General features: G+C 40.8%; 2 protein-coding genes across 4 annotated transcripts in view; one reads left to right on the forward strand and one right to left on the reverse strand.

Moving 5' to 3' along the window:
- Window positions 1-4333: 4333 nt before the first annotated feature.
- The window catches only part of TASL (TLR adaptor interacting with endolysosomal SLC15A4), a 128002-nt gene continuing 106046 nt past the window's right edge, over window positions 4334-26289 (forward strand). The window contains exon 1 of the transcript XR_011049852.1: window positions 4334-4776. The gene's annotated coding sequence lies outside the window, so the exon portion shown is untranslated. The remainder of the gene's footprint in view (window positions 4777-26289) is intronic.
- The window catches only part of GK (glycerol kinase), a 93065-nt gene continuing 72715 nt past the window's right edge, over window positions 5940-26289 (reverse strand). Inside the window, exons 13-20 of one of the 3 annotated variants that reach the window (XM_068420190.1) lie at window positions 25509-25587; window positions 23533-23629; window positions 21755-21839; window positions 18235-18355; window positions 16292-16435; window positions 15241-15321; window positions 13471-13557; window positions 5940-10427 (exon numbers count right to left, since the gene is read on the reverse strand). In XM_068420190.1, coding sequence (XP_068276291.1) covers window positions 10414-10427; window positions 13471-13557; window positions 15241-15321; window positions 16292-16435; window positions 18235-18355; window positions 21755-21839; window positions 23533-23629; window positions 25509-25587 — 708 coding nt within the window. In that variant the 3' untranslated portion in view covers window positions 5940-10413. Of the gene's footprint in view, window positions 10428-13470; window positions 13558-14254; window positions 14808-15240; window positions 15322-16291; window positions 16436-18234; window positions 18356-21754; window positions 21840-23532; window positions 23630-25508; window positions 25588-26289 lie in introns of those variants that run through there. The other 2 variants (XM_068420199.1, XM_068420208.1) reach the window with 2 other exon arrangements.

Below are 26289 nucleotides of genomic sequence, written 5' to 3' on the forward strand. Positions count from 1 at the left end.
AGAGGAAGCGCAGGCGTCGATTTGGCCGTGGGATCAGATGTAACAATTACAGATGGCGCCGTACACGTAATTCCCTCAACCATTAGTGGACCTTTAGGCTATGGACTCAGTGGATTGTTGTTAGGAAGATCATCAGCTACCAAACAAAGTCTTCTGGTACTACCAGGCGTCATTGACGCAGACTACACTGGACAAATTGGAATCATGTTGCGAGTATTAAACCCACCTGTGACGTTGAAACAAGGAACTAGAATCACTCAATTAGTTCCGTTCCGATCTAGTGTTCCTAGAGCCGTTGACAACGCCAGAAGGAATCAAGGTTTTGGTTCCACTGGAGCCCCCACAGTCGCATTTGTGCATGAAATAACTGCTGCCAAACCCTGTCGAACAGTTAATATCAGAGGACCCAGACACATAACGTTAATCGAGAAGCGGATGTTGTTGCACTCTGGAGCTGATGTTACCATAGTTCCTCGTGCGGCCTGGCCAGAAGCATGGCCTCTTGAATCAGTTAATACCACTGTGGTCAGAATTAGAGGTGCTTCACCCACACATGTAAGCACTCGTTTTGTAACAGTCAAGGACTGTCAGGAGAAAATAACAGCTCGAGTTCGACCGTATGTGTTACATATCACTATTTGGATTCTGGGGCAAGATGTGCTTTCGCAATGGGGATGCGTTCTCCAAACGTCTTTTTAGAAGCGGCCATTGCGGCGAGCAACACCCGACCTACACTGAAGCTCACTTGGTTAACAACATCACCTGTCTGGGTGGACCAATGGCCGCTACCCGAAGAAAAGCTCGCACACTTACAGGAGTTGGTGCAAGAACAACTTGATGCAGGTCACCTAGTACCATCAACAAGTCCATGTAACACACCTGTATTTACAATACCTAAAAAGTCAGGGAAATGGAGATTACTGCAAGATTTAAGGGCTGTTAATGCTGTCATGCAAGACATGGGTCCGTTACAGCCAGGGCTCCCTACGCCTACTATGTTACCACGAGGTTGGGATATCGCCGCGATCGACCTCAAAGACTGTTTCTTCACGATACCCTTGCATCCGGACGACTGTGAAAAATTTGCATTTACAGTTCCCTCCATAAATCGTGCAGCACCAGCGAAGAGGTATCATTGGGTAGTATTGCCACAAGGTATGAAGAATTCTCCAACAATTTGTCAGTGGTACCTGGATCTGGCTCTACAGAAATTTCGAAAGATGCATGAGGAAATGCTGATTTACCATTATATGGATGACTTGCTACTTTGTCAAAAGGGAACCATCGCCAGCGAAGTGGTAGAAGAATTGAAGTTGGATCTGGAAAAGTGGGGCCTGGTCATAGCCCCGGAAAAGGTGCAGCTGTCAACACCTTGGAAATATCTAGGGATATCGCTTACCGAATCCCAGAATCACAGAAGCAGCTCGATCTGCACTGCAAGTAATAACTCAAAAGATTGCCTTGTCTTGTGCTTCACGAGTAGTACTTGAATTGCCTGTGGACTTGTACATTTATAATATGGACCTTGAAGTGTCAGGCATATTAGGACAATGGGACCCATCTCAGTCAAATCCACTTCAAGTACTGGAATGGGTGTTTTTACCCTCTCATAGTAAAAAGACTATCACTACAAGGTGGGAAGCTGTCGCTCAAGTCATTCTCAAAGGGACTGCACGGCTATTAGCTGTGGCTGGACGAACACCTGACAAGCTTGTTATTCCAGTCAGCCTCGACTACCTACCAGAAGTATGTCAACGAGAAAAACTTATGTCCTTAGCCCTATTGAACACGACGATGCAGGTTGACAATCACTATCCGTCACACCCCATCTTTAAAACTCACATATCGCTGGAAGAAAGGCCTGTTGTCGTCAGTGAGCCGTTGCAAGCAATCACGGTGTTTACCGATGCAAGTAGCCGCACCGGAAAAGACGGATTTGTCTGGCAAGAACAGGGAGAATGGAGAAAACATGTCATCGTAGCAGAAGGATCTGCTCAGGTTTTAGAACTACAAGCTGTACTCCTGGCCTTACAAAAGTGGCGCGAAGCACCCTTAAATTTGGTAGTGGATTCCCTATACGTGGTGGGGGTTGTGAAACGCATACGCCGATCGTTGCTTCGCCGTATCGCCAATGAACTGCTGTTCAAAGCCTTTTTCGACCTATGGCATGAAATGCAACACCGTCTACACCCAGTATTTGTCATCCACATTAGAAGCCATACCAGTTTACCCGGAGGTTTGGTGGAAGGAAACTCCCGAGCCGATCAGTTGGTATCCACGTTTCCGGTGGACAGATCCCCGCAGGCAAAATGAACAGAGGCTCGACAATCTCACCAGTTTTTTCACCAATCTGCAGCAGCATTGCGATCGCAATTCCAATTGACAAAGACTGATGCAAGGGCGATTATAGCTTCTTGCCCTGATTGTGCTAGAATACCTGTGTTACAGATTGCGGGAGCAAATCCCAGGGGACTCCAACCCAGACAGATTTGGCAAACAGACATCACCGAATATGCTGCCTTTGGCCGACTCAAATATATCCATGTATCAATTGACACCTGCTCCGGTCACATGTGGGCTACAGCCCTGACCGCCATGACGGCTAAGGCTGTTAGAAAACATCTGTTGCAAGCTATTGCAGTAATGGGCCAGCCAGAACAAATTAAGACTGATAATGGCCCTGCCTATCGATCTGAATCGCTTGCAGAGTTTATGCAAAAATGGGGTATTACACACGTACGCGGTATTCCATATAATTCTAGAGGGCAGGCAATTGTGGAACGTGCGCATCGCACATTAAAAGAGCATTTAGAAATTATTGGAAAACAGGGGGAGATGGGACCACAGGATGCGCTACGTAAAACGTTGTTTGTATTAAATTGGCTAAACCCTAAGCAGAACTCGCAAACACCACCTGCCATAGCTCACGGGCAGGGAAATCAAAAAGACCTCAGTAATACAAACGTACCGGTAAGGGTATTTATCCCAGAATCAGGCACTTGGGAAGGGCCAAAGCAATTAAGAACTTGGGGCAGAGGGTATGCTTGCGTCTCCACAGGAAATAACTGCCAATGGGTTCCGGCCAAATGGGTGAAGCCGTGGCTAGATGAACCAGCCGACGCTACAGGATCAGACAACTCTAACACCAGAAACCTTGAGGAGGTGTGATCACCGCCTTGCACGTATCATCTGGCCATGACTCCAGAATCTGAATCCAGAACAGAAAATGCGGGAACATCATGGGTTTTTGGATGAACTGGTTGGGTGGTCTGGGAATTGGAGGGTGGATAGCCAGCCTAGTGAAAGGCTTGGCGCAAGTATTGCTATTCATTTTTGTCTTGGTATTCTGTATCATAAAAGGTTTGCAGGGAATGATATCAAGAACCATTGCTATTATTAGTAAGAAAGAAAGGGGGAGATGTAGGGGCCTGGACCGTGGGAAAACTATAGAGAGAACATACGAGTACGCTGTTATGTAAGAGCATGAGTCAGTAAGGAAGTATGAAGATAAAGCTTGCTTAGGCTCATAGCAAGTATCCAATCAGAACAGCAGAAGAGGCGCGTGGACAGAGCGTGCACAGTGCTTACAGCCAATAGCTTAAGGCGTGCTCGCGAGATAAGGAAGTATGTATGCTATAAAAGGGCTGTGCTAACCAAAATAAAGCGGACTATTAGAGCATCATATTGGTGTGCTGTAGTTCCTTCCTCGCATGGACCCCAACAGGATAACATAGTAATAAGTCCAGTTGGATAATGTTGGAATACAACAGTGGGTGAAAACTGATTCATAAAAGTGAACTGGTTTGTCCAAATAAACCAGCGTTTCCTTTTCCCTGGCCTTTACTATTAGCTGGCTCCATCCTTCAGCCTGTGCTGGAGACAAGCGGTGACTGATCTCATCACAGACTCACAGATGGGTTGAGGCAGGAGGGCACCTGTGGTCATCTGGTTCAACCCCCTGCTCAGAGGAGGGTCAGCGAGATCAGAGCTACGTCCCATTGAGTTTTGAGTATCTCGAAGGATGGAGACTTCACCACCCCTCTGAGCAACCTGCTCCCACGTGTGACCAACCTTAGAGTAAAAAATTGTTTTCTTTTGTTTGAATGGAATTTTCTCTGTCTCAGTTTGTGCCCATTGCCTCTCACTGGGCACGACAGAGAAGGGTCTGGCTCCGTTGCCTTTACTCCCCACGTCAGGTATTTGTAGCTGAGCTCTCTTCAAGCCGAGCAGTCCCAGATCTCTCAGCTTCTCTCGTATGACAGACGCTCCAATCCTTTAACCGCCTTTGTGGCCTTATCACAGGACTCACTCTGGTATGTCTGTGCCTCTCTCATACTGGTGATCCCAGAGCTGGACCCAGCACTCCGGCATATCTCACCAGGGCTGATCAGAGGGGAAGGATCACCTCCCTTGACCTGCTGGTGATACTCTGCCTGATGCAGCCCAGGGTGCTGTTGGCCTTATTTCTTGCAAATGCTGCCTCGTGCTCAACTTGGTGTTCAACTCGGTGTCCACCAGGATCCCCAGGATCTTTTCTGCAAAGCTGCTTCCCAGCAGGTTGGCCCCCAGCATGTCCCAGCACATGGGGTTGTTCCTCCCAGTGGCAGGACTTGGTGCTTCCCCTTGTTAAATTTCAAGAGGTTCCTGTCAGCCCATTTCTCCAGCCTGCCCAGGTCCCTCTGGACAGCATAGGAAAATCATTCCAGCAATGTTCTTTTGTCATTTCCGAGCTTTGAAGGGCCGCTGCTCATTTGCCTGCCCTTATCTCCAGGACTGGTGAGTACTACTTCCATAAATGCCAGCCAGTTATAATAATTAAAAAAACCCAAACCATACTGTGCTTGTGTTAAAGCTCGTAATGGGATGGCATTCTAATAGCTACAGATCTAGGATTCTTTAGAGGGAAAGATTATGGCTTGGATGCTGATACAGATATTAAGCAGCTTGTTCGTATAGAATTCCAATAACAGACTAGACATTGTATTAGCTTTCGTCAAACAAAAGTTCTTTTTCCATATAAATTTCTGGTACTAATACATTACTAAAGTTCTCATCTCATAATATTCCAGTGTGATGAATCATGAAATTTGAGCATGCTCTTGTGCAGTGCAGCTAAGGGCAAGGCTGTAATTTTGCCACGTGAAAGGAAGACTCACGAGTCTCACGAGCAGCGGGAGAAGTCTGATGTTGAGTAATAACACGTTACCTTAGGTTTCTGTGCTGATATTTAAACGCTTTTTTTTGGGAGGGGGTGTTTCTGACTCACGCAACTGATTTTCATATAGGGAACTGAAGACTATGGATGAAGGCTCTATCCTTGGTATAATTATGCAACACTAGATGTGCAGAATACAACTGGGAGCTACATAGAGATAGAACAAACAAGAACCTGGCAGGCACACTCCACACGAGTACCCTCCACGTACACACACCCCACCATGCTTCTTTCTTAAAATCACAGAAATACCTTATGCTCCTGGCCAGTGTCCCCAGCAACGTTTTCTGTTCCACGAACATTACCTTCCCCATCTCACGACAGCTTTTTAATCTGTAGCAATCACCAGACCGTGGTATAAGAGCAAAAACCGTTGGCCCCACCAAGCGATGTCATTCGAGACCTTCGGATCAAACCTGTTTTACGACCATGCTCCTTTTCACCATTTCACTTGTGTTTTCCTGTTTTTTCCTGAATACGGAGGGACTTGAGGAAAGGTCATTTCTAATCCAGTCCTTGAAACCGAATACATCACTGAAAAGCAGAACGCAGTCCTGCATGTATTTGATCCATATATTTGAGCAAGTTAAAGCATGTGTCTGTGATACTTGAAGAGGGTGCTCCGTTGTTTAATATGCATCAGCGTATACTAATGCCTCAGGTAAAAAACATTAATGAAAATGTGTCAGAAAGATAATGCGCAAGAATAAACTGACAGCTTACATCAACTTATTTATGGTATTTTAATACCATGTTAATGCATTTCTCAAGTAAGAATTTATAAATCTGATAATTTATAGAAAAAAATAAATCACAGCTTCACAAAAAGCTAACTGTCAACAGTTTGTCCTCCCCGCTCCCAACACGCAGTTAACATATTTCAACTATGTTGGTAGAAAGTTAACACCGGTGTGAAATTCTTAACAAATATTTGCAACAGCAATTGAAAACAAAATAATGATTTTTACTCGGTGAAAAAGTAATAGGAATTGTGTTTCCCAGTAAAAGACGAGTCAGAAAAGCAGCAAAAAACCCCCTCCTGCATGTTAAGTGATACCTTTCCCCCCTGCCACGTACATCACTGGCAAAGGCAACACTGCAACATTCATCGTTCCCAGGTTCAGTACTGCAGTGTTTTTGGCAAGACATACTCGGAAGTCCAGTGTTTGAGGTGTGTGCTGCCCTTGCCCAGTGTGCTCCAAAGGCTGCTGTTGCTCGTGTTCCTCGGGGTCAGGTGGGATCAACAACAGCTCCAGGTAAAGGTAAGGAGTATAAAGATTTTCCTAGGGGTTCATGTTCATTTTTCACTCTTTCTTCACCTAAACTCAGATAGTTTAGTTGTCACACCTCACGTTTGAGTATTTACAGGGGATACGGGATTTGAATGATGATGTTGTATTTTCAACTGTGCACAAAAATCCCCTCTGCTGAATTTGCACATGCAACCACAGGATGAAAAATGTTCCTTCTCTAACTTCCTAATTAAAAGTCACATTTTCAAAGGTCATTGCACTTGACAATAAAAAGGCAATTCATATGCATTTGCTATTAAATATATCGTACAGACCTGAACTTCTGTGCAATCCGTTGCTTCAGACACACACGTATTTAACACCTTTTTAAAAACTAAGCCTCTAATCATAGTTTAACAAAGGAAACCAAACTTTGCTAAAGACTTTTTTTTAAAGACAAAAACCTTTAAGAACAAACGCACACAAAAAAAAGCTCCCTTTAACTCCTAGTGCATTTACACACATCTTTGAAATTCTCCATGTTGTTCCCACATTTAACCTCGCTAGCATTCTATACTGGTCTAATGACACTATACAAGAACACATTTTCTCTGACCTAACCAATAAGGCTGGCATTTGTCACGCTGTTGGTACAAACAGGAAAGCCGAAGATAAGATGATTTGCCTCACTCCTTCACCTGCGGAGGATAAAAAGTTTCAAAGTGGATGCAACTCAGTTGTCATGCACGTTGCCTGTGAAATCCAGTGGCCCGTTTCAAGTGCCGAGTGCTTACTCTTTCAAGTCAGGGTTTTGGGTCGTCCCAGCATATTTTGCAACAACTTGCTGTTAAAACTATGGACATGGAAACTGCACGGGAGATTTTGGTCCCTGAGATATATACAAAATGAGATCAAGACCTAGAGCACTGATATGTAATTTGGGGTGGACCCTCTTTAAGGAGAACTAAGTTAGCTTCAACTTTCCAAAGTTTAACAAATAGTCACTAAAATATCCTTAAGCAGGATGACAGAATATGTGCAGTACTGGTCAAGAAAAGTGCATTGTACAGAGTAGTTTTAAGAGGACCAAGAAGCTGTCCTGTCAATAGCATCCTGTATCAAATTTGTCTTTCCAAACTAACACAAAAGCACAAGAACACGAAACATGGCCTTAACCAAAACATCTGTTTACTCCTATCTCTAATTAAAGGTACAGCTACAGGACCTAGTGTCTTAAATACTTATGACGGGCAAACTGACTACATAACACCAGAAGCCAAACCAAACCTTTTAACTTTGTGACTGATCATTTCGATAGTACTCCGTGGACCCTACTATCAGCAACCTCTTCATTGCCAAACTAGTGGTGATGTGTGCTACTGATAATACATTTTAACGTAGTGTTTAAAAGGTTTGTACCACTGAAGGTGCTTCAGACCAGTGGCCACTACAATAAAACATCTTTGGCAACCATAGACATATGACAGGTAATTCACAGCAGCTGGAAGAATTGTAAGATGTTTACAAAGTTCTATAGCGCACCATTAACTTTCTGCAGTGTGTTGTATAAAGTACCAAAGCCCTGAAAAGGACAGCTAAACATCTGACATCATTCCCTCCGAAGCTGCAGGGTTTTTTTTTGTACCGACTTTCTCAAACAAAGCTAGGGCCTGTGAGATTTTAGAGGATGATGTGAGATAGTCCACGCAAAGGCCTCCGGTGCAGTTGGAGTTACAGAACCACAGAATCACAGAATCGACCAGGTTGGAAGAGACCTCTGAGATCATCGAGTCCAGCCGTTGCCCTGACACCGCCCTGTCAACTAGACCATGGCACTAAGTGCCATGTCCAGTCTTTTCTTAAACACATCCAGAGATGGTGACTCCACCACCTCCCTGGGCAGCCCGTTCCTATGTCCGATAACCCTTTCTGAAAAGAAATTCTTCCTAATGTCCAACCTGAACCTCCCCTGGTGAAGCTTGAGGCTGTGTCCTCTTGTCCTATCGCTAGTTGCCCGGGAGAAGAGGCCAACTCCCACTTCACTACAAACTCCCTTCAGGTAGTTGTAGACTGCAATAAGGTCACCTCTGAGCCTCCTCTTCTCCAGGCTAAACAACCCCAGCTCCCTCAGCCGTTCCTCGTAGGTCAGACCCTCCAGAGCCTTCACCAGCTTGGTTGCCCTCCTCTGGACTCGCTCCAACACCTCAACATCTTTCTTGAAGTGCGGGGCCCAGAACTGGACACAGTATTCAAGGTGCGGCCTCACCAGTGCCGAGTACAGACGGACGATCACTTCCCTAGACCGGCTGGCTACACTATTCCTAATAGAGGCCAGGATGCCATCGGCCTTCTTGGCCGCCTGGGCACACTGCTGCCTCATGTTTAGCCGGCTGTCGATCAGCACGCCCAGGTCTCTTTCCGCCGGGCCGCTTTCTAACCACTCCTCCCTCAGCCTGTAGCGCTGCATGGGGTTGTTGTGGCCGAAGGGTAAGACCCGGCACTTGTTCTTGTTGAACCTCATGCCGTTGGTCTCGGCCCATCTATCTAACCTGTCCAGATCCCTCTGTAGGGCCTTCCTACCCTCCAGCAGATCGACACTCCCACCCAGCTTGGTGTCATCTGCAAATTTACTGAGGGTGCACTCAATCCCTATGTCTAGATCATCTATAAAGATATTGAACAGCACCGGCCCCAGACCTGAGCCCTGGGGAACACCGCTAGTGACCGGCCGCCAGTTGGACTTTGCCCCATTCACCACCACTCTCTGGGCTCGGCCATCCAGCCAGTTTTTAACCCGTCGAAGAGTCCACCCATACAAGCCCCGGGCAGCCAGTTTGTCTAGGAGGATGCTGTGGGAGACAGTGTCGAATGCCTTACTGAAGTCTAGATAGACTACATCCACAGCCCTGCCCTCATCTACTAAGCGGGTCACTTGGTCATAGAAGGAGACCAGGTTGGTCAAGCAGGACCTGCCTTTCAGGAATCCATGTTGGCTGGCCCCGATGCCCCGATTGTCCTGCATGTGCCGTGTAATGGCACTCAGGATGATCTGTTCCATCACCTTGCCTGGCACCGAGGTCAGGCTGACAGGCCTATAGTTCCCTGGATCGTCCTTCCAGCCCTTCTTGTAGATGGGCGTTACATTTGCTAATTTCCAGTCAGCTGGGACTTCTCCAGTTAACCAGGACTGCCGGTAGATAATAGAGAGTGGTTTGGCAAGTTCATTTGCCAGTTCCTTCATTACTCTGGGGTGAATCCCATCCGGGCCCATAGCCTTGTGGGTGTCCAACTGGCACAGCAGGTCACTAACCGTCTCCTCCTGGATCACGGGAGGTTCACACAGCCCCCCGTCCCTAACTTCAGGCTCTGGGGGCCGAGTCTCCTGAGGACAACCGGTCTTGACATTGAAGACCGAGGCAAAGAAGGCATTGAGCACCTCTGCCTTTTCCTCATCCCCTGACACTACACTACCCTCCTCATTCAGCAAGTGGTGGAGGCTCTCCTTGACCCTCCTTTTGCTGTCGAAGTATTTGTAAAAGCTTTTTTTGTTATCTTTGACTGTAGCAGCCAAATCAAGCTCTAATTGAGCTTTGGCCCTTCTAATCTTCTCCCTACACGCCCTGGCCACGTCCCTATAGACCTCCCGAGTTACCCGACCCTTCTTCCAGAGCAAATAGGCTCTCTTTTTTTCCTTAAGTTCTAGCCTAAGTTCTCTGTTTAACCAGGCCGGTCTTTTTCCCCGACGGCTTGTCTTCCTTGATGGGGAAGGGAGTAGAGTAACGAAGGGCTGAAGACTTAAGTTTCAGTGTACCACTGGGAGGTTACTCAGAGACTGGCAACAGATGGATTCATGAATGGATTTCGACACACAAGTAGTATAATCACAGTGGTGGTGGAATCTCTTCAGACAATAAAACAAAATGAAACAAAAAAATCAGCTGCATCCAGGGAGTCCATTAAGTAGTCTCATTTACCAGTACCTTCAATAAGAAAGAATGCGCATTAGTAACATACAATTTACTCTAAAACATTAATAACACTCTATAACACAGCTGAGCTGTAGGAGGAATTCAGTATAACCATCTTTTGTTTCCAATTAATGCAATTATAAATTAGATGTATCTTGTGACACAAGTGTGTGGGATGTGCATATAGGAGAGAAGAGACCACACTATTAAGATGGGTAAATTTTTAACAAGTAGAAGAATTGAAGGAAGGTACCCTAAGCTTATTTTTTCTGAATATGAGCTCAGCTTTCAGAAATTTGGGAAATATTATTGCAACTAATGTGTAGAACTGCACAGTGATCCCTATATGCAAATTAGCATGCAATTTGGCAGTAACTATCACAACATAAGAAACTAAAAAGGAAAAACAGAATCTTAAAAAAAAAAACAAGGCGTGTTTAAGCAGGAAGAATAGAGTATTACTATCAGCACTGACACCTTATTCTGTGAGAATAAAGTCAAAGAACTTTATATCCCAGATGTCACGTGAGATCCCGTATACAGCCAGTCCCCACTTATAGAGATGCACTTGAGAGGTGCCAATTTAAGCATGCAAAGGCATTTCTTTAAATGTGAGTCTAATAAAATATAGTATCACTCTCAGTTAACTCCCATCCCCCCAAAAAGTACAGCTACAGAATGTTGAAATCTCTCAGATGTCCACTTCCAAAACTAGTGTGAAAGACCCAACAGAACCTTAGTATAAGGACTCCAGTCGCTACATACAACTTGCTTTAATAGTGAAATGAAACAAAATATTGACCCTTTCTCCCCTGGGAGAGAAGAAGAATGAAGATCATAAAATCAGGTACAAGTAATTGATCTGATTTTGATATTGTTCTTCATATTCAGTCATCATGTGCTGCCTGAAAAGGCAGTTAGTTTATCAGTTCTGTAAATGGGTTTTTGCCACGTTACCGTTCTCTATTCTGCCACAGCAGATTTTTCCTTCGCATTTCAGTAGCTGTAAAATCATAGCCCTGCCCTACAGAGACATGTTCAACAACAGCACTGTTGCCATGCAAGACTTACTGCTGTTGCAGCACACCAAGGATGAATTCAATCCTCAGTAGATTCAATCCTCAAAGCTACTATACTGATGACTGCATTGGAGTTCCAGTGTTTCATTAAAAGATAAAATGTAACAAATTAATTAATGGAGTTCCTCTACTGAAGTTAGAAGGAAAGTCTACTCAGATAGTTCCGGCTTTTAAAAGCAAAAGGATATTTATTTACCAGAGTAAATGCCTAATGGGAAGCAGCCCTGTTCCAATCAGCCACACAAATTCTATATATAACTTGTTCTACCCTAACACACAGCTGAGCAAAACTACAACCTATACGTATACCGTCACTGATGCTATTCCTTTTTAGACATCATCATTTTAAAAACAAGTAAAAGCTGGAAATTTCTTGCAACTTCTCCTGTCCCCAAGCTTACCATGTAAATAATATACCAACTATACATATATAGTAAACAAGGGCAAAAATGGGTTCTGAAGGCCAGAATGCGTCGAGTATGTTTTCCATTTGTGGGTCAGAAAGGCACTGACAAGCTTAGCGAAGGGAGAAAAAAACCCTTTTTTTTTATGAGTTCCAGCAGTGCAAGTTTAGATATTTATATGCAGGTTACTGATTAGTTGTTTTTAAAAAGCAATAAACCCAGAGTTTAAGTTGCTTATCTGCCCACTTAACATTGATCTTCATATTATTTTAGGTATCCCCCATGTGGTGAAGAAAAATTAATATTAAAGTTGCTTAGTTCAGCTTGTTAAAAATTTACCCACTTATTCACAGTTGGTTTTATTTTATTCTTCATAATCAAGATTGTTCTCATTCACAGATACATTCCAGAGTTAGTAAATCAATGTCAATCCATTTGTTCCAGTGTTTGATTTTTGCCTAGCATTTGTTTCGTTTGATTTTAGTTCTCCTACAAGCTCAGTCTCTTCCATGCAAGGAAAATTACAACTGAATAGTTAATTCAGGTTGAATGAGTAGAAACAAAATAGGAACACATCATCACAGGAGCATGCTACAGTCCTCAACTGTCTGTTTAATTAACACCCCGCCCCCATCTCGCCAAAACCAAAACAAAAAAAGAAAACTAAACAGCCCCCCCGCAAAAGCTTACTAAGCAGCAACAACAGCTATACTGAAAAATATTTTCTTTGGAACGAAATTAGGAAACACGACAACACAGAACAAATGACATCGCCATATAAACGTCTTTTTCTTACCACAATAACATCTTAATGAAATGTCTTACTTCTGGCATAAGTAACTAACACCATCACCCGTATTAGGAACTTTCTTTTAAAATAAAACATGTATTAATAGGTTGAAGATGCATCTTCATTGCATATGCACACAGTACCTTTCCCCAGTTTTGCACAGAGGCTTTTTAGGGTCTCTTCTCTTTACACAAAATGAATTCACTTATCCATCAAGAGCAAAGTACAAAAAGAATATTCCTTGGATTTAGTAGATGAAGATTTCTAACGATACAATAGTTCCAAGGGGACTAGAAAAATGAAAGGGGTGCATGAAGCCTTTCAGGGACAGAAGAAAAGTCTTCACTTTATTTAAACGAGATCCTCAAAATAATTTGAAATGTTATGAGAAGAAATACAGGAAAAAGGATGGGACCTTATTCTAACTGCAATGCACACTGTAATGCAGGCAATGCAAAACTCTGCTAGGCTGCTCCAACCTATATCCTTTTTATAAACGGTATACAGGCTGCATAACTAGACAAAGGGAGGGGACAGTTCAAGGTTTCATGTGCATCTAAGACTTATGAATTTCACGGCACATGAGGATGAACTCAAGATGGCATTCACGCGGTTCCCTTAGGCACCATATGTCTAATTCACACCCTCAAACACTCGTGTGCATGAACAACAAAAAGCATTAGCCATTTTTGCTAAAAATAAACAGATGGAATACAAAAAACCCCAACACTTAAACCAGTGTAGATAGCTTTTAAAGTGATCTAGTTCAAATAATAACTAACCTGAGACGTACTTTGCTCCGATTAACATTATCACGCAGCTCATAATAAAAAAACCCAAAGGCTGACTACAGAAGATACTAGTGTCACCTGATGTCATCCAGGGGCGGGTGTTTCCAGTCAAGCAAAACAAAAGAGAAATATATATATAAATTGCAATATATGTGTTAAAAATCATATGAACAGCAAAAAGTAACAAATGTAGTGACATCTGCAGAAAAACTAAAAAAGATTATACATAACCCCCACAATAATTCAAAACAGGCTCTCAATATAAGAGTTCAAATCCAAATTCCACTGTTACCACTATGCAGGCTAAGCCCACTTCTAGTATTCTTCAATCTTAAATACTCCTAGCAGGCAGAAGACAAAGTTTCAAAGCAAGAACTAAAGAAAATAACATTTCCCCCACAGTGTTAAACCAGATAATCACCGAGGGTGAGTTTTGATAAACATATCCCTTTTCACATAAGCTGAAGAATAAGATCTAGTTTTACTTTCTGCAAGGCAGAATTTCTATCCTTCAAAAGGAAATAAAGATATATAAGTAAGATACGCATCAAGCACTTGGGATTTTAGGATAGCTAACAGAGAGTTTAGATGTAAGGCTACTAAAGCATATCTTCTTTTGAAGTAGAGGGCTTTTTCATCTGTCAGGTTTGAATTAAATAAAACCTGCAGTCTTCTATGGTCTTCTATTACTTCAGGATAAGTTTTTAGTCCTGAATCATCCTACAACACATCATTTGTGGACCTTATCTTCATTTCGTTTCCCTTTTGTTGGAAAAACTACTAGAAAGAAAGGTATTAAGTAAAGAATCCTCAGACTGTAAACTCCCTCCAGAATCCATAGTTGCAGTCCTCAAGCTGCATGAAGTCTCTTTATTTGTGAAAGCTAAGCTAAAATTTTCCTTTTACCATCCTATATGTTGGTTTAAGTATTTTATTTAATACCATGGTTATACAACCAATTCTGTCAAGGCTATTTGGAAGGGAAATAGGTAACTTAGCATCAGTAAGTAGTTTTTCCAACAAAAGGGAAACGAAATGAAGATAAGGTCCACAAATGATGTGTTGTAGGATGATTCAGGACTAAAAACTTATCCTGAAGTAATGCTGAAATACAAATTCAAATTATAGATCATAGAAGACTGCAGGTTTTATTTAATTCAAACCTGACAGATGAAAAAGCCCTCTACTTCAAAAGAAAGTTCTTGTTCAGTCCCTCAAATGTGTTTGCATATTCTCTTGTGTGCAAACAATAGGTCTACGCAATTCTTCACTTTACGATAACGTCTTGGGATCAAACAGGTTTTGATGTGGCTATCAATCTCTCCTTCCTATACAGCAAATAATAAAGAAAAGATATAGCAAGAAAAATCACAGGATGAAACTTTTCTCCTTTGAAACACAAGGTTATAGGATAAGAAAGTTTATGAAATCCCTGCACTGTCTTAGAATTCTGTTGTATCTCGTCTTCTAGGTAAGATTTTTTTCTTCTGTAAACCAATGCCATTCTGCAAAACCTGCAGTTAGTCTTGATTTCATGTACTCATGAAAGCCCTACAAGATATTGCTTGTGCGTCCTTTCAAGAGGAAGATCTATCTATCTATTTTACTGCTTTGTCTCCACTGTGGTTTTAAGTAATAATTTTAAAATCATTGGAATAGTCCAGAGATGGTATGAACAGAAAAGGTCACCAAACTCAAGATTAACTACCTAGGCTAACTGACTAGTTAATAATACGCGACCTGAATTAATTTCCGATTTACCATTTGAAGGAGCTTCAGATGTCTCCCAGCCCATAGATTTCATCACAGCTTTCTTCCATCTGGCATAGCGAAATCCACTCTCTGTAATCGAGAAATCAGCAAACAGAAAAGCCTCTCAATGCATATGAATACAAGTATTAAGAAGCAAACACTACAATACCAGCTTTCCACAGTATACTTTGTCTGCATAGAACAGGTGTTATAAAATGCTGTTTTGAATACAAAAAAACAAACCAAACCAACCCAAACCCCCACAGTTATGCACAGTAGGGAGAAACGAACCTTAAAAACAATATTCTGCACGTTCACCAATAAGAAGACTTACAAGTAGGACAACATGAAGCAATTGTTATTCATGTAGAAGCCGTTCAGTGTTGAAAATACCATCTTGAAGCAGAGATTACAGCAGTAATTATAATCAAAATGGTAAGACAAAATTCTGTACCAAGAATTAAGAAATAATTGAAAGGACAAAAATGCGTTTGTTTTGCACATGGATTAATTATGACAAGTATATGCTTTCCATCTCTAGAAGCACTTAAGAACTGATGAAAAAGTTAGTTAGCTAAAAACCAATGATTAATGTAGGCTTTTTAAAGCCAAAAGAAAAGTCTCTCAAAAACAGTCTGTCCTTCTTACATCTGTGAAAACTCACAAATGCACAGGAGCTTTAGGAGACATCTTTCTCAGTAAAAACCTTTCCAGATTTCTTTCATTTTACTTGCTATAAATCAAAAGCTACTAACTGCAATGTGCAGTCCCAAGCTTCTGTCAAGAAGAAGTAAATAAAGAACCCCAACCCACTCCCCTGTGCAATTATGCTGTTCTAACCATTTTCCAATCTTACTAGTCAATAAATGGACAACACAGAAAGTGAAGTGCACTTTTCTCTAAACTAAACACTACAAAGTTGATCTTCAACATTTGTGAGGATATTCATATATAGCTGGTTTTATATCAGCATGTTAGACTGCCACAAAGAAAAAAACCCGATCTGTTGGACATACAATACTAAGTTTCCAAGTTCTTAGGTAATATGAAAGGGTTTTACCCTCCGGGTTGATCTGGGGTTCAAATCGTTCACGTGTCACTGATGTCACATCTCCAGGATTCAGACTCCAGATTCCAACTCCTTCTGCAGCTCCTGCTGCCATAGCAGCTCCTAGAGCTGTTGTTTCAGGCATTGATGGCTTTACTGAAGTAAATCACAGAGAAGGCCATGATGATTTTTAATGAAAGTCACATTGATGACATCAGAACCAAAGATTTACGTATATATCTAGAATGACATATATTTTCTATAACTGCTATATGCTTCAAGTTTACGAACTGCAAACCTCATTTTATTGCCGTTCACATGGTTATGAGGCTAACTTCGCCTCTGAGTCGTCCAAGTCTTTGAAATATCTCAGATCACTGCTTCCTTCAAGACTGAATCATGCAATCGCCCGTTTTCACACCACATGCAGGGCTGCTGACCTCAACCATTAGTTTCCTTAGAGTACTCCTGTTCATAATACACTTTTTTTTTGTTTTCTCCCTCCCTCCTCCAAGCAGCGATGACTGGCTAAGCTATCAGTCTTGTTCCCATGCTCTAGATATTGTGTTATTAAAAGCATTTATATTTAGAAAATGTATCTTAAAGGACCCTACACACTTGTACTTACTATCTTGTTTGCCTTCCACAGATGCTATAGAAGACCATCCCACCCCAAGATGTGAACAGTAAAACTGTTCCACTAACTCCAGAACTGCCTGCTTCTCTGCGTCAGGCAGAGGATCCTTTAAAATCTGATTTTATTGATCATATCCTTTCATCTGCTAACTATGCATCTGCACAGATAGTATGAGCCTTGTGTATTATGTATTATTAAAGGCAAGCTATAATATCTCCAAAGTTAAAAACTTTCCACTGAAGTGTCTCACGTTTACGCATAGCAGACTCCACGATGTTTTTCTAAATGATTTTCTAGACGCTGCATATTAGGCAAGATTATTACATTTATGCAGCAAATTAACAGTCTTCAGTATAGATGAAGATGTATAATGTCCTGATGTTACCCAGTGACACACTGCATCCTTAAGAATGCTAACGTACAGCTTACACTACTCAGCAACTCACGATCTCCTACAGGTGTTAAAATATGTCTTCAGAACGATGCACCCTTTTCACTGACACTGAAATGCTTCAGGTTTCAAGTGAGCTCTTTAAGGAGCTTTAGTGTATTCAAACACATCCTTCAAAAGCTGAAGAGCCTTTTTATTATTCTAGGGGGCTTCTGTGAAAGAACTGTTACAGGATCATTTCTAAAATGGCTGCATTGCTCTTAGACCAGAATAATGGTATTGTGAACTTGCATTTGCCTCCGAGAGGAACACCACTTGGGTTTGTATTTCGTATTATGCATGCCAAGAAAACTGGTTGCGAGACTCCCACTTTTATTGTAACCTCTATTCCCTTCCTCATTGCTGCTGTAGGAGGAAACAGAATGGATGTGTTTTGTGGGTCTTCTTTTACATTGCAAATGAAATCAAAGGTTTGTGAAGGCAAAGGGAACAGAAAAAAGGGTATTTGCTATTTGCTGAAATGCAAGTGCAGAACACGAGCAGCAGAGGTGCAAAGTTCTGATTTATCTCTGAGCAAGATTCTCAGGGCCAACATGTCGCAGGAGACATTAACATTCGTTAATTTCACTGATTTTAAAATTGTTAGATGTTTAGAAATTGATATGACAACTTTAAAGTTCAATACCATCATAGGGCTATAATATTTCAACACAAGAAATAAGTCAGTGATTCTTTAGAAAAGTGAACCTCAAAACTGGATGCAAGACCTAAAAACTTTTTCTGAAAAAAAAACCCAACATTCTCAAGCAGTAGCAAAAGACCAGCAACAACAACAAAGCAAGCCATCCAGCTTGCCCTCATTAGCCATTGCAAACCAATGTTATTTTCAGCTTTAACAAGAAAACAGGAGCTGTAATTTCATCTTACCTACTGGAATACAGAGAATGTCTGATTGCAGTTGCATGAGGACTTTGTTATTGGTCATTCCTCCGTCTACTTGTAACTGATTTAGTGGTATCCCACAGTCCTTGTTCATGGCATCTAAAATCTTAAGTAAGGGTAATATATGTTACGATTAAATTGCAGAGAAATCCATGATACTGAGTGTAAAATACTGTTAAGTCAGCATTTGCTGACAAGTGTTAAGCAGATATCTCCCCTCTCCTATATAGCAAGAGGGCAAAACAGAGGTAGTGACAATACGGTTTTGCTTAATGTACAGCAAATGCATTCTGTTTGTTACAGAAATCCTAGTGTAGATGTTTCTCCTCTGATGCTCTGTACTTAGCCTACATGTTGCTTATATGGTTAAGAAAAAGAATTTTGAAGAAAAGCTGATGACAACTACAAAATTTATCAAAGTTAACGAAGGAAGAAGTAATACTAAATGGAGTCCTTTCGCTGACTACAGTTTGTCCAGACACTTTCTCTAATTTGATGCATTAAAGAATTGAAAAATTAAAATGTTTGAACCGGCAATCTGGAAGACACTTCAACAGGAACTGCTGAACACTGAACTGTTTTGAAAGAGCAGCCTCTTGAAATATTTTCAAGTAGTTGTTGAAAATTGAGAATTTTACATTTCACAAGAGACTGCAAAAATAAACTGTTAGTGTCATTTTTTGTAAAAGTATGTTTCCTTCTTTTGGGCACAGTTGATAGCTGAAAATAAAAGTGTTAAAGTGTTTGCAAGGGATAATTAACTAAGAGTGGAGTATTTAATTCACTGATATCTATGACTATGCGTTTTAGAGGGTTTCCTAAAAATGTAAGATTCGTCGCAAACCTTAGCTACTGGTAAGAACACGGCATTATCCTACAAGCACCTGTCAAACGCAGATTAGTGGGTTTTCTGGGGTTTTATAAAAGCAGTCAATTAAATGTCTCATTTATGTTTTTTAAGGTTAGTACATAATTTTTGTTCACAAAGTTAGGCATTAACTGGTGCAGAATGATTTTCTCTTTGTGATTTTTCAATTTATTTGAATAAAAAAGAGGTGTGCTTTTCTCGGGTTTAAATGAGAAAGCAACATAGACCACAAAAAAGACCAAAACTATAATGCAGTCTGTGCTATTCTGTAGCTCACAAAGTATCCACTTCTACAATCCTTACTGGGAAAAGTCAACATGATTTTAAAAAAGAACAAAAAAAATGTACGTTTGTAAGGTAGTAAAAACTATATAGAGATGAGTTGTCCACTAGATTCTAGCTGTTCCCAGAAAGTAAGTCAGCAAGGTCCCTTACCAGACAAATCTTTAAAGGAACTAAAAGAACTGCCACGGGATAAATAATGGTTAAAAATTAGCAGGAAAGAGCAAAAGGCCTGTTTTCACGGTGACAGGATCTGTCCACGGGCCTGCGCTGTTCACTACATTAGAAATAACCTGGAAAAGAGGATTCACAGCACAGCAGCAAAGTTTGCTGGCATACTAAGCTAGTACTGCTCCCCACCACTTATCTCCTTCACATGTATCATTTTAAGTTTGCCTGTGCTGATTTCACCTGCCTTTTTTACCCTTCAGAACTTCAGCAGCGCCTCATCATCTCAGCTTTACAGATACATACTGTGGGAGGCTCTGACTTTGTTTACCACTCTGCAAGAGCATGTTGGATCATACTATGCATTCAGTAGAGATTAAAAAAACGAGAAGAATGCTAGAAAACAGTAAGGGATGAAGGAACAAAACACGATCATGCTGCTGCTACCTCTATTGTACTGAGGTTGGATGAAGAGCAAAGTATCCAGGTATGTAAGTTTTGTCTAATGACAGCATTGTACAGCTCTTAGAATTGAAAACTTGCTTATTTTTCCATAATGCCCTCTGGAAGAAAAAATGTAACAAGGGTCATCTGTCTGCACAAGGAAGGCGCTTTCTGGATAACAAGCAACAGAGACATGGAAGGATCGGATGGCACAATAAAACAAGCAAAAACTCCAGTGAACATGAAATTTGAGGGTTTTCCTGAGGGATACAAAAGACCTCCATTTTAACTGGAATTAAACCAAAAGAACTTGGTTTCTGACAAGACAGAACTAAAAATCTATCTTTGAAAAATGTACATATATTTTATCTGTGTCACTAGGAATTAGTCTGTTAATTTAAGTGTGTTGAGAGACCTGATCAGGCACTCCTGTCACCGCGATAAAAGCACATCGTCTAAAGTATGAGGAAGTAATAGATCTGTTCAAACAGTTAACTTCACCCTCACTCAGTCTGGAGCTTTATTTCCCTTCCTCCTACTCACAGCCACATGCCCTGTCTCTCATTCTGACATTTGCTACACTCCTCTGTGAGGCAGCTGAGGTCATTAATCCAGCAGAAAAATAGCCCAGCAAAAAGAGGGATAATTTTCTGCTGGAAAGTTCATTCAGCTGACACATGAGAGGGAATGGATGGGAGGAGGGACAAGGAAAGAGAGAAGCAGACAACAAACTAAGAGTATCAGTTCAGTTCCCTGTAAATTTACCCTGACTTCCAGTACCAGAATTAGAGATGTATGCTACTTCCAAGCTCTTTCACGACTTTCTGGACTCAGAAGCTGTTAGCACAGCTCCAAAAGCAGACGCTTGGGTGAAATTTCTGGCTTTTTCCCCATGAGTGCTTCTTACTCTGTGACACTACAGAAACAGCAAGCTGCTTTCCTCCTCTCACAGAGTTTTAGCTGGGTGTTGCTTTAAAACTCAGTATGTTTAAATAACAGCAGTTTAAAAACATGCAATCAAATTAAGGTTTGACAACTGTCACCCTTTGGGGTCTAGGGATTTCATTTTCTCCTGTATTTGTATGGAACACAGGGAGCGTAAATCGATAGTAGATGGTCATATAAAGATTCGAATGCTCAGAACATACTGATAGCAACCCCTTTGATTTGGCTGGAGGATTCATTTCTTCCATGAGAATTTAGGTTGGCTGTTGCAGAATGCCAGATAAGGCAATAGGAGATGCAACAGGACGGAAGTGAATCCAGATTGCCCTTGGTATCTGTGCTGCTGTCTTGCTTTAACTCATTTTTGTTCTTGTGTACTGAAAGCAACATAAGCCATGTCCGTCACAGCAGACAATATAAAATGTAGTTTCCTATGTTGCAGAACTAATGCAACTTTTTAGTTATGGCCCTGGCCTTGTCATTTTAATGTTTCTCTGTTCTGCCTCTCAAAATATTCACAAAATACGTTCACCTTATTTTAAGTGCTGATAAAAAGCAGAATCGCCACTCCAAAATAATGTACCCCCCAACCAGATCATTGTAGCTAAGTTCACAGGGACAATTTTTCAACATTAGCTTGAAAAGAGTACCACATAAAGAGAAGAATAGCATCCAAGTCCAATATAAAGTATATGATTAATCTTCATTAAATCTTTTCAATCCTCTCTCTTCCTGATGAGCTACAGACCCTGTTATTATACTATTTTACAATGAATTTAGGACCCAATTTGCATTTACCTCCCGTGTTTGAAAGCAGACCGCTTCTAGTGCAGCAAAGGCGATGTGGTTTTTATTTGTAAACTGAGTAAGGCCACAGATAATGCTGTTGAAGAGAAAAAAACACACAAACAGTCAGGACATACTTCTTTACCAGGCATGTACCATTACTTTAGACCTAGGCCTTCTAATTGAAAGCTCATTGGTTCCATTGTATGAGGACTGCTTTTTAATATCAAAAAGCTTGTTTCTCTTTAATCTAAACTCTCTCATCCCTGTTCTCCTGACAAACATGCTTTCAGTGTTCAATTAATATCATTGCCATAAATTAACATTTTATTGACAATCTGCATGTAAATGGGTGCATAGTCACGGACACGCACAGAAACACAGACACGAATTCTAGTCTTCCTTTAAGAAAAGGAAATGTGTGATTGAGGCTGATTTTTCTTTAAAAATTATTATCACCTATCACTAAAATCTTAATAAATTCTCTAGTGCTTTCAGTTCTTAAGGAAAAGCCCAGCTGGGTCAGAGCTGTGCTCTAAATGCTTAAAATTGTTTTCAGATCTATTCTGATCATTAGTTGCTTCTGCACTTTCAAACTGATTTTTGGATCTGGAAATTATCTACATCTAACCATGAGCAAGCTGAATTCTGTCAACGTACTCTGAACTGCAGAGCAAAGAATCATCCTTTTATTCTAGTTCAACATCTGAGGGATAGTAGAGTACTACACAGAAATGCTGCTGTATTTGATGCTGGATACATGCAAAGTCAAAGATATTAAAGGACATTTTTAGATGCTGCCATTCTAAAGATCAGCTTTTAACAGCTAAAAAGTTAAGCGCTGTGATTTGAACAACTGTAAAAACATCTAACTCAAAGATTATTTTTTTCCTTACATACAAAAAGCATCTAAATTCTAAGGATGCAACTACTCAAAACCTTGGGAACTAGATATTCTTTAAGATTTCTTTTTTCACTTTAGGTAAGTTAGCTTATATTTAAATTTGTTATGCTTCTGTGACTCCCACGGCATGTTGTGATTCCAGCAACAGCAGGCAAGCTCACAATATCAGAAAAGACAAATAGAAGGTTATTGTTTGAACCAGTAGTTTTAACTAGTACCAGCTAGTCAAGTCTTAACAACCAGGAAAGGGACTGGAAGGAGAAAAGAAAAGAGTACTCAATAGACTGGAAAGAAAGCTGGACACGAGGAGAAGGATGAGAAGGGTGGAGGAATTAAGTAGCCTGTACATCTGAGATAGTGACTGAAGCAGCCATGGGAAACTGAGCTCAGAAAAACTAATCATCAGCACTAAACTTTCTACTTTTGTTGCCTGACAGCTCACAGGTATGCAGACCTCCTCTTTCTCTTTAGCGAGACAAAAATCCTTTCAGAACCAGAAATGTGTGAAGAAAACAAGCTGGCCCCGTTAGCGGCAAGAATGATAGAACTATCGTGTACTTGTATACGTGTATACTTGTACTGAAGTGCAAAACGCAGCCCAAATGTTTTCCCTGCTCCCCCGCCCCCTTTTTTTGTTTGAGGAGGTAGAAGAGGGTGAGTAGCCAAGCTAGCTAATCCTTCTTTTTCTCCCAGTAGTAGTTGCTGTTTTGAACAGATTAAATACAAAAGAGAAACACAGTAGTTGCTTGAAGATACCAGAGAGAACGGTGCATCCAGACACATAAAGGAACAAAAAGAACAATTTCACATACCTGGAAGGACTAGTGATAGCATTTGTGAAATCATTAAATCTCCCTGCAAATGCAGTGTTTAGTCAGATCCTTACCCCCTTGCACTGGGCTCCCAGTATGGTGCATACAGTCCTGAAAATGCTGGCACAAAGTAGCAGCCATAAGAGGTCCCCGCTTCTGCAGCCAGTTTTTCTAATGCACACACACAAACTCTCCACTTAGCTTTTCACAACTATACCAGCACTTAAATATGACACTTAAAGGTGTTATTATTTAAATAGGGAAAATATTTAGAATATGTTAGGTAGCTACAAAAATAATCAAGCCACATACAATTAAAAATACAACTAACTCTGGCACTCTGCTCCTCATTAACTAGTTGTCCATTTAAAACAACGTGAATGGAAGATGGAGCACAGGGGGGGTTGTGGGAAATGCAAAATGTAAAATGAAAAATCAAAACTGAAAACCAAAATCGTGTACTCAGTAGTCTGACCTAGATCCTGTAAGGTTTTCAAAAGGTATCCTGTGGGTAAAGAATGCAACCTTTAAACCAGTCCAAAAGGTCACACTTCACTTGCATTTAAGTCAAGGCAAGCAAGTGAAACTGAATCAAGACCAAAGGGAGTTTAAAACTAAATTCCCATTAATTTCAAATGGATTTAGAGTTCTAAATTCTCAGCTTATGTATATAATCACAAGGCCAGCTACAAGGAAATCTGGAGTTTCTTAATATCTGAGTAATACCTTTGGATATCTGAACTCCTCAATATTAAAATATTTGTAATTTTTAAAATTATATTAAAACATCTAGAGCTGCAAAGGAAGTAATGCTAATGTGCAGCTCCTTCCTATAACAAGAAAGGATTTTTTTTTCTGCTTTTGTAAATTTCTTCTGTGTACATTGATCAGAGAAGCATAGCAATAGAGAAAAGCAGGAAAACTTATTTGAAAAGTCTTTTTAAAATGGTACTTTCATACAGATTCCACTTAAAAAAGGAGTGAAAGAAGAAGGAAGGACATGGTCAGGGAAACAGGAAGAGATGATGAAGTCCCACATGACTTTAACAACACTGACAAGATTACAGTTCTTGAAACTCAAACCTTCCAAAGGTCTAGTCAAACTTGTGAAGCCAACAGGCACCGTGGTGTTTCAACAGTTGGCTAAGTCACATGACAGTACTTTATATTCTTCTATATGGTCTGAGAAGCTTTCTCACAGAAAAACAGACTGACGTTTTACGTTTTTGCTTAGTCTTCAAAGTTTGATATAAAATTTGAATTCTAAATTTTTCCACCTTTGAATAAGTTATTATTAAATGTATGTAATGAATTGCTTTTTAATCCTAAATCTCTTTAAATCATTCACTTTCAAACTGTTATACTCGCGTGCTTCCGACATTTTCTCCCTTTTCAAAGTTTGATATATTCCTGGTTTCTATAATGTCACACACCAACTTGTTTCAGTTCAGCTCAAGCAGAAAATATCAGCTACCCAAATGCTAAGGGATTACTGTATTGTTAGCCAAAACAGATTACCATCCTTCACAATTCCTTTAAGAGGCAGCTTTGCAAGTGATGTCCCTAACTCAATGGATATGAAGCCTTCTACATATACTGTTGCTTATGTAGGGCTTCAGGTTCTCATGTTTATGACAGGAATGAATATGTATGTTTAGGATCAAATATGCTCTGGGTTTCATAATAGAGCCTTAAATACTCTTGGCTCTGGAAAATTCAATATTGTATGAAACCAAGAAATACACTGTAAACATAGTATCTTCCTGAATATCTGCTTGCTAGGGAAACTACTAACAAGTACAGACTGCAATAGAACAAAGCTGACAAAGGGCTTCAAAGACCGTATTGATATGCTGTACAGAATACACGTATCAATCAATAAGCAGGAATTTCACGGATGCAAAAAAAATGGTTCAAACATAGCAAAATACATGCATCTTCCAGCTTTTCTTTACTTGAACATTTTGAACTTCCATTCAAAATCAGAGACACCAAGATATTGGCAAAGAAAACTTAAAAAACTGAACGGCTCCAAATTGTGAATACTCACCAACTTCCTGTGAAGTCTTAATGATACCTAGATTGTCCCTCAGCCAACGAACAACAGCACCAGCTATTGCAACAGATCCCTGAAGGAAACAAAATCACTACACCATTAGGAAACAACTGGTAGCTTCCTGTTCCAAGACTGGAGAGGAGGGGTAGCTGCGGCCTCCAATTGCAGGCTTCCAGTGACAACTTAAAGCACCCCCGAGAATGCTCACAACCAAATCACAAGTTTCTTGGCAGCTGGAAGCTGACATGTAAAAATGGCAGCCTGTTACACAGGCTCCATGTAGAAAAGGTGCATATTGCATGTTTTTTTCCATGGAGGGGAGTTACCATGACACTTCCTAAGCAGTCGCCTTGTCTCTCTAATTTAGGTCTTCTCCTGAATATATAGTCATGAAGTCCAGTAGCCTCAGCCTTCTTTTTCTGACAAATTTAAGATTTTTATACTTTGATTTAAAAAAACAAGACTGATTATGTCTAGAGTCTAAATACAAATGTTTCTATCTAAAGACAGAAAATGTCGGCACTAGCATTTGCCAGCAAAATTCCTCTGTTGCCTCAGCAAATGGCCCTGGATGGCTCCATCATATCATAGATGAATGGCATGGCTTCCATCTCACTCCAAAGTCCAAACAGACTTCTCTACAAGACAGACTCAAGTCTACTAGACTAAGCTTCAAGTAAAATGGGAGCAGCATTATATTTCCATTCAAAGCCACTGCTAGAAGGAGCAGGGGTGTCTTCTAACCAGCCAGCTATTACAGTCACAAGATATGGGT

This window comes from Nyctibius grandis, chromosome 2, assembly GCF_013368605.1.
Source record: "Nyctibius grandis isolate bNycGra1 chromosome 2, bNycGra1.pri, whole genome shotgun sequence".
NCBI classification, from domain to species: Eukaryota; Metazoa; Chordata; class Aves; order Nyctibiiformes; family Nyctibiidae; genus Nyctibius; species Nyctibius grandis.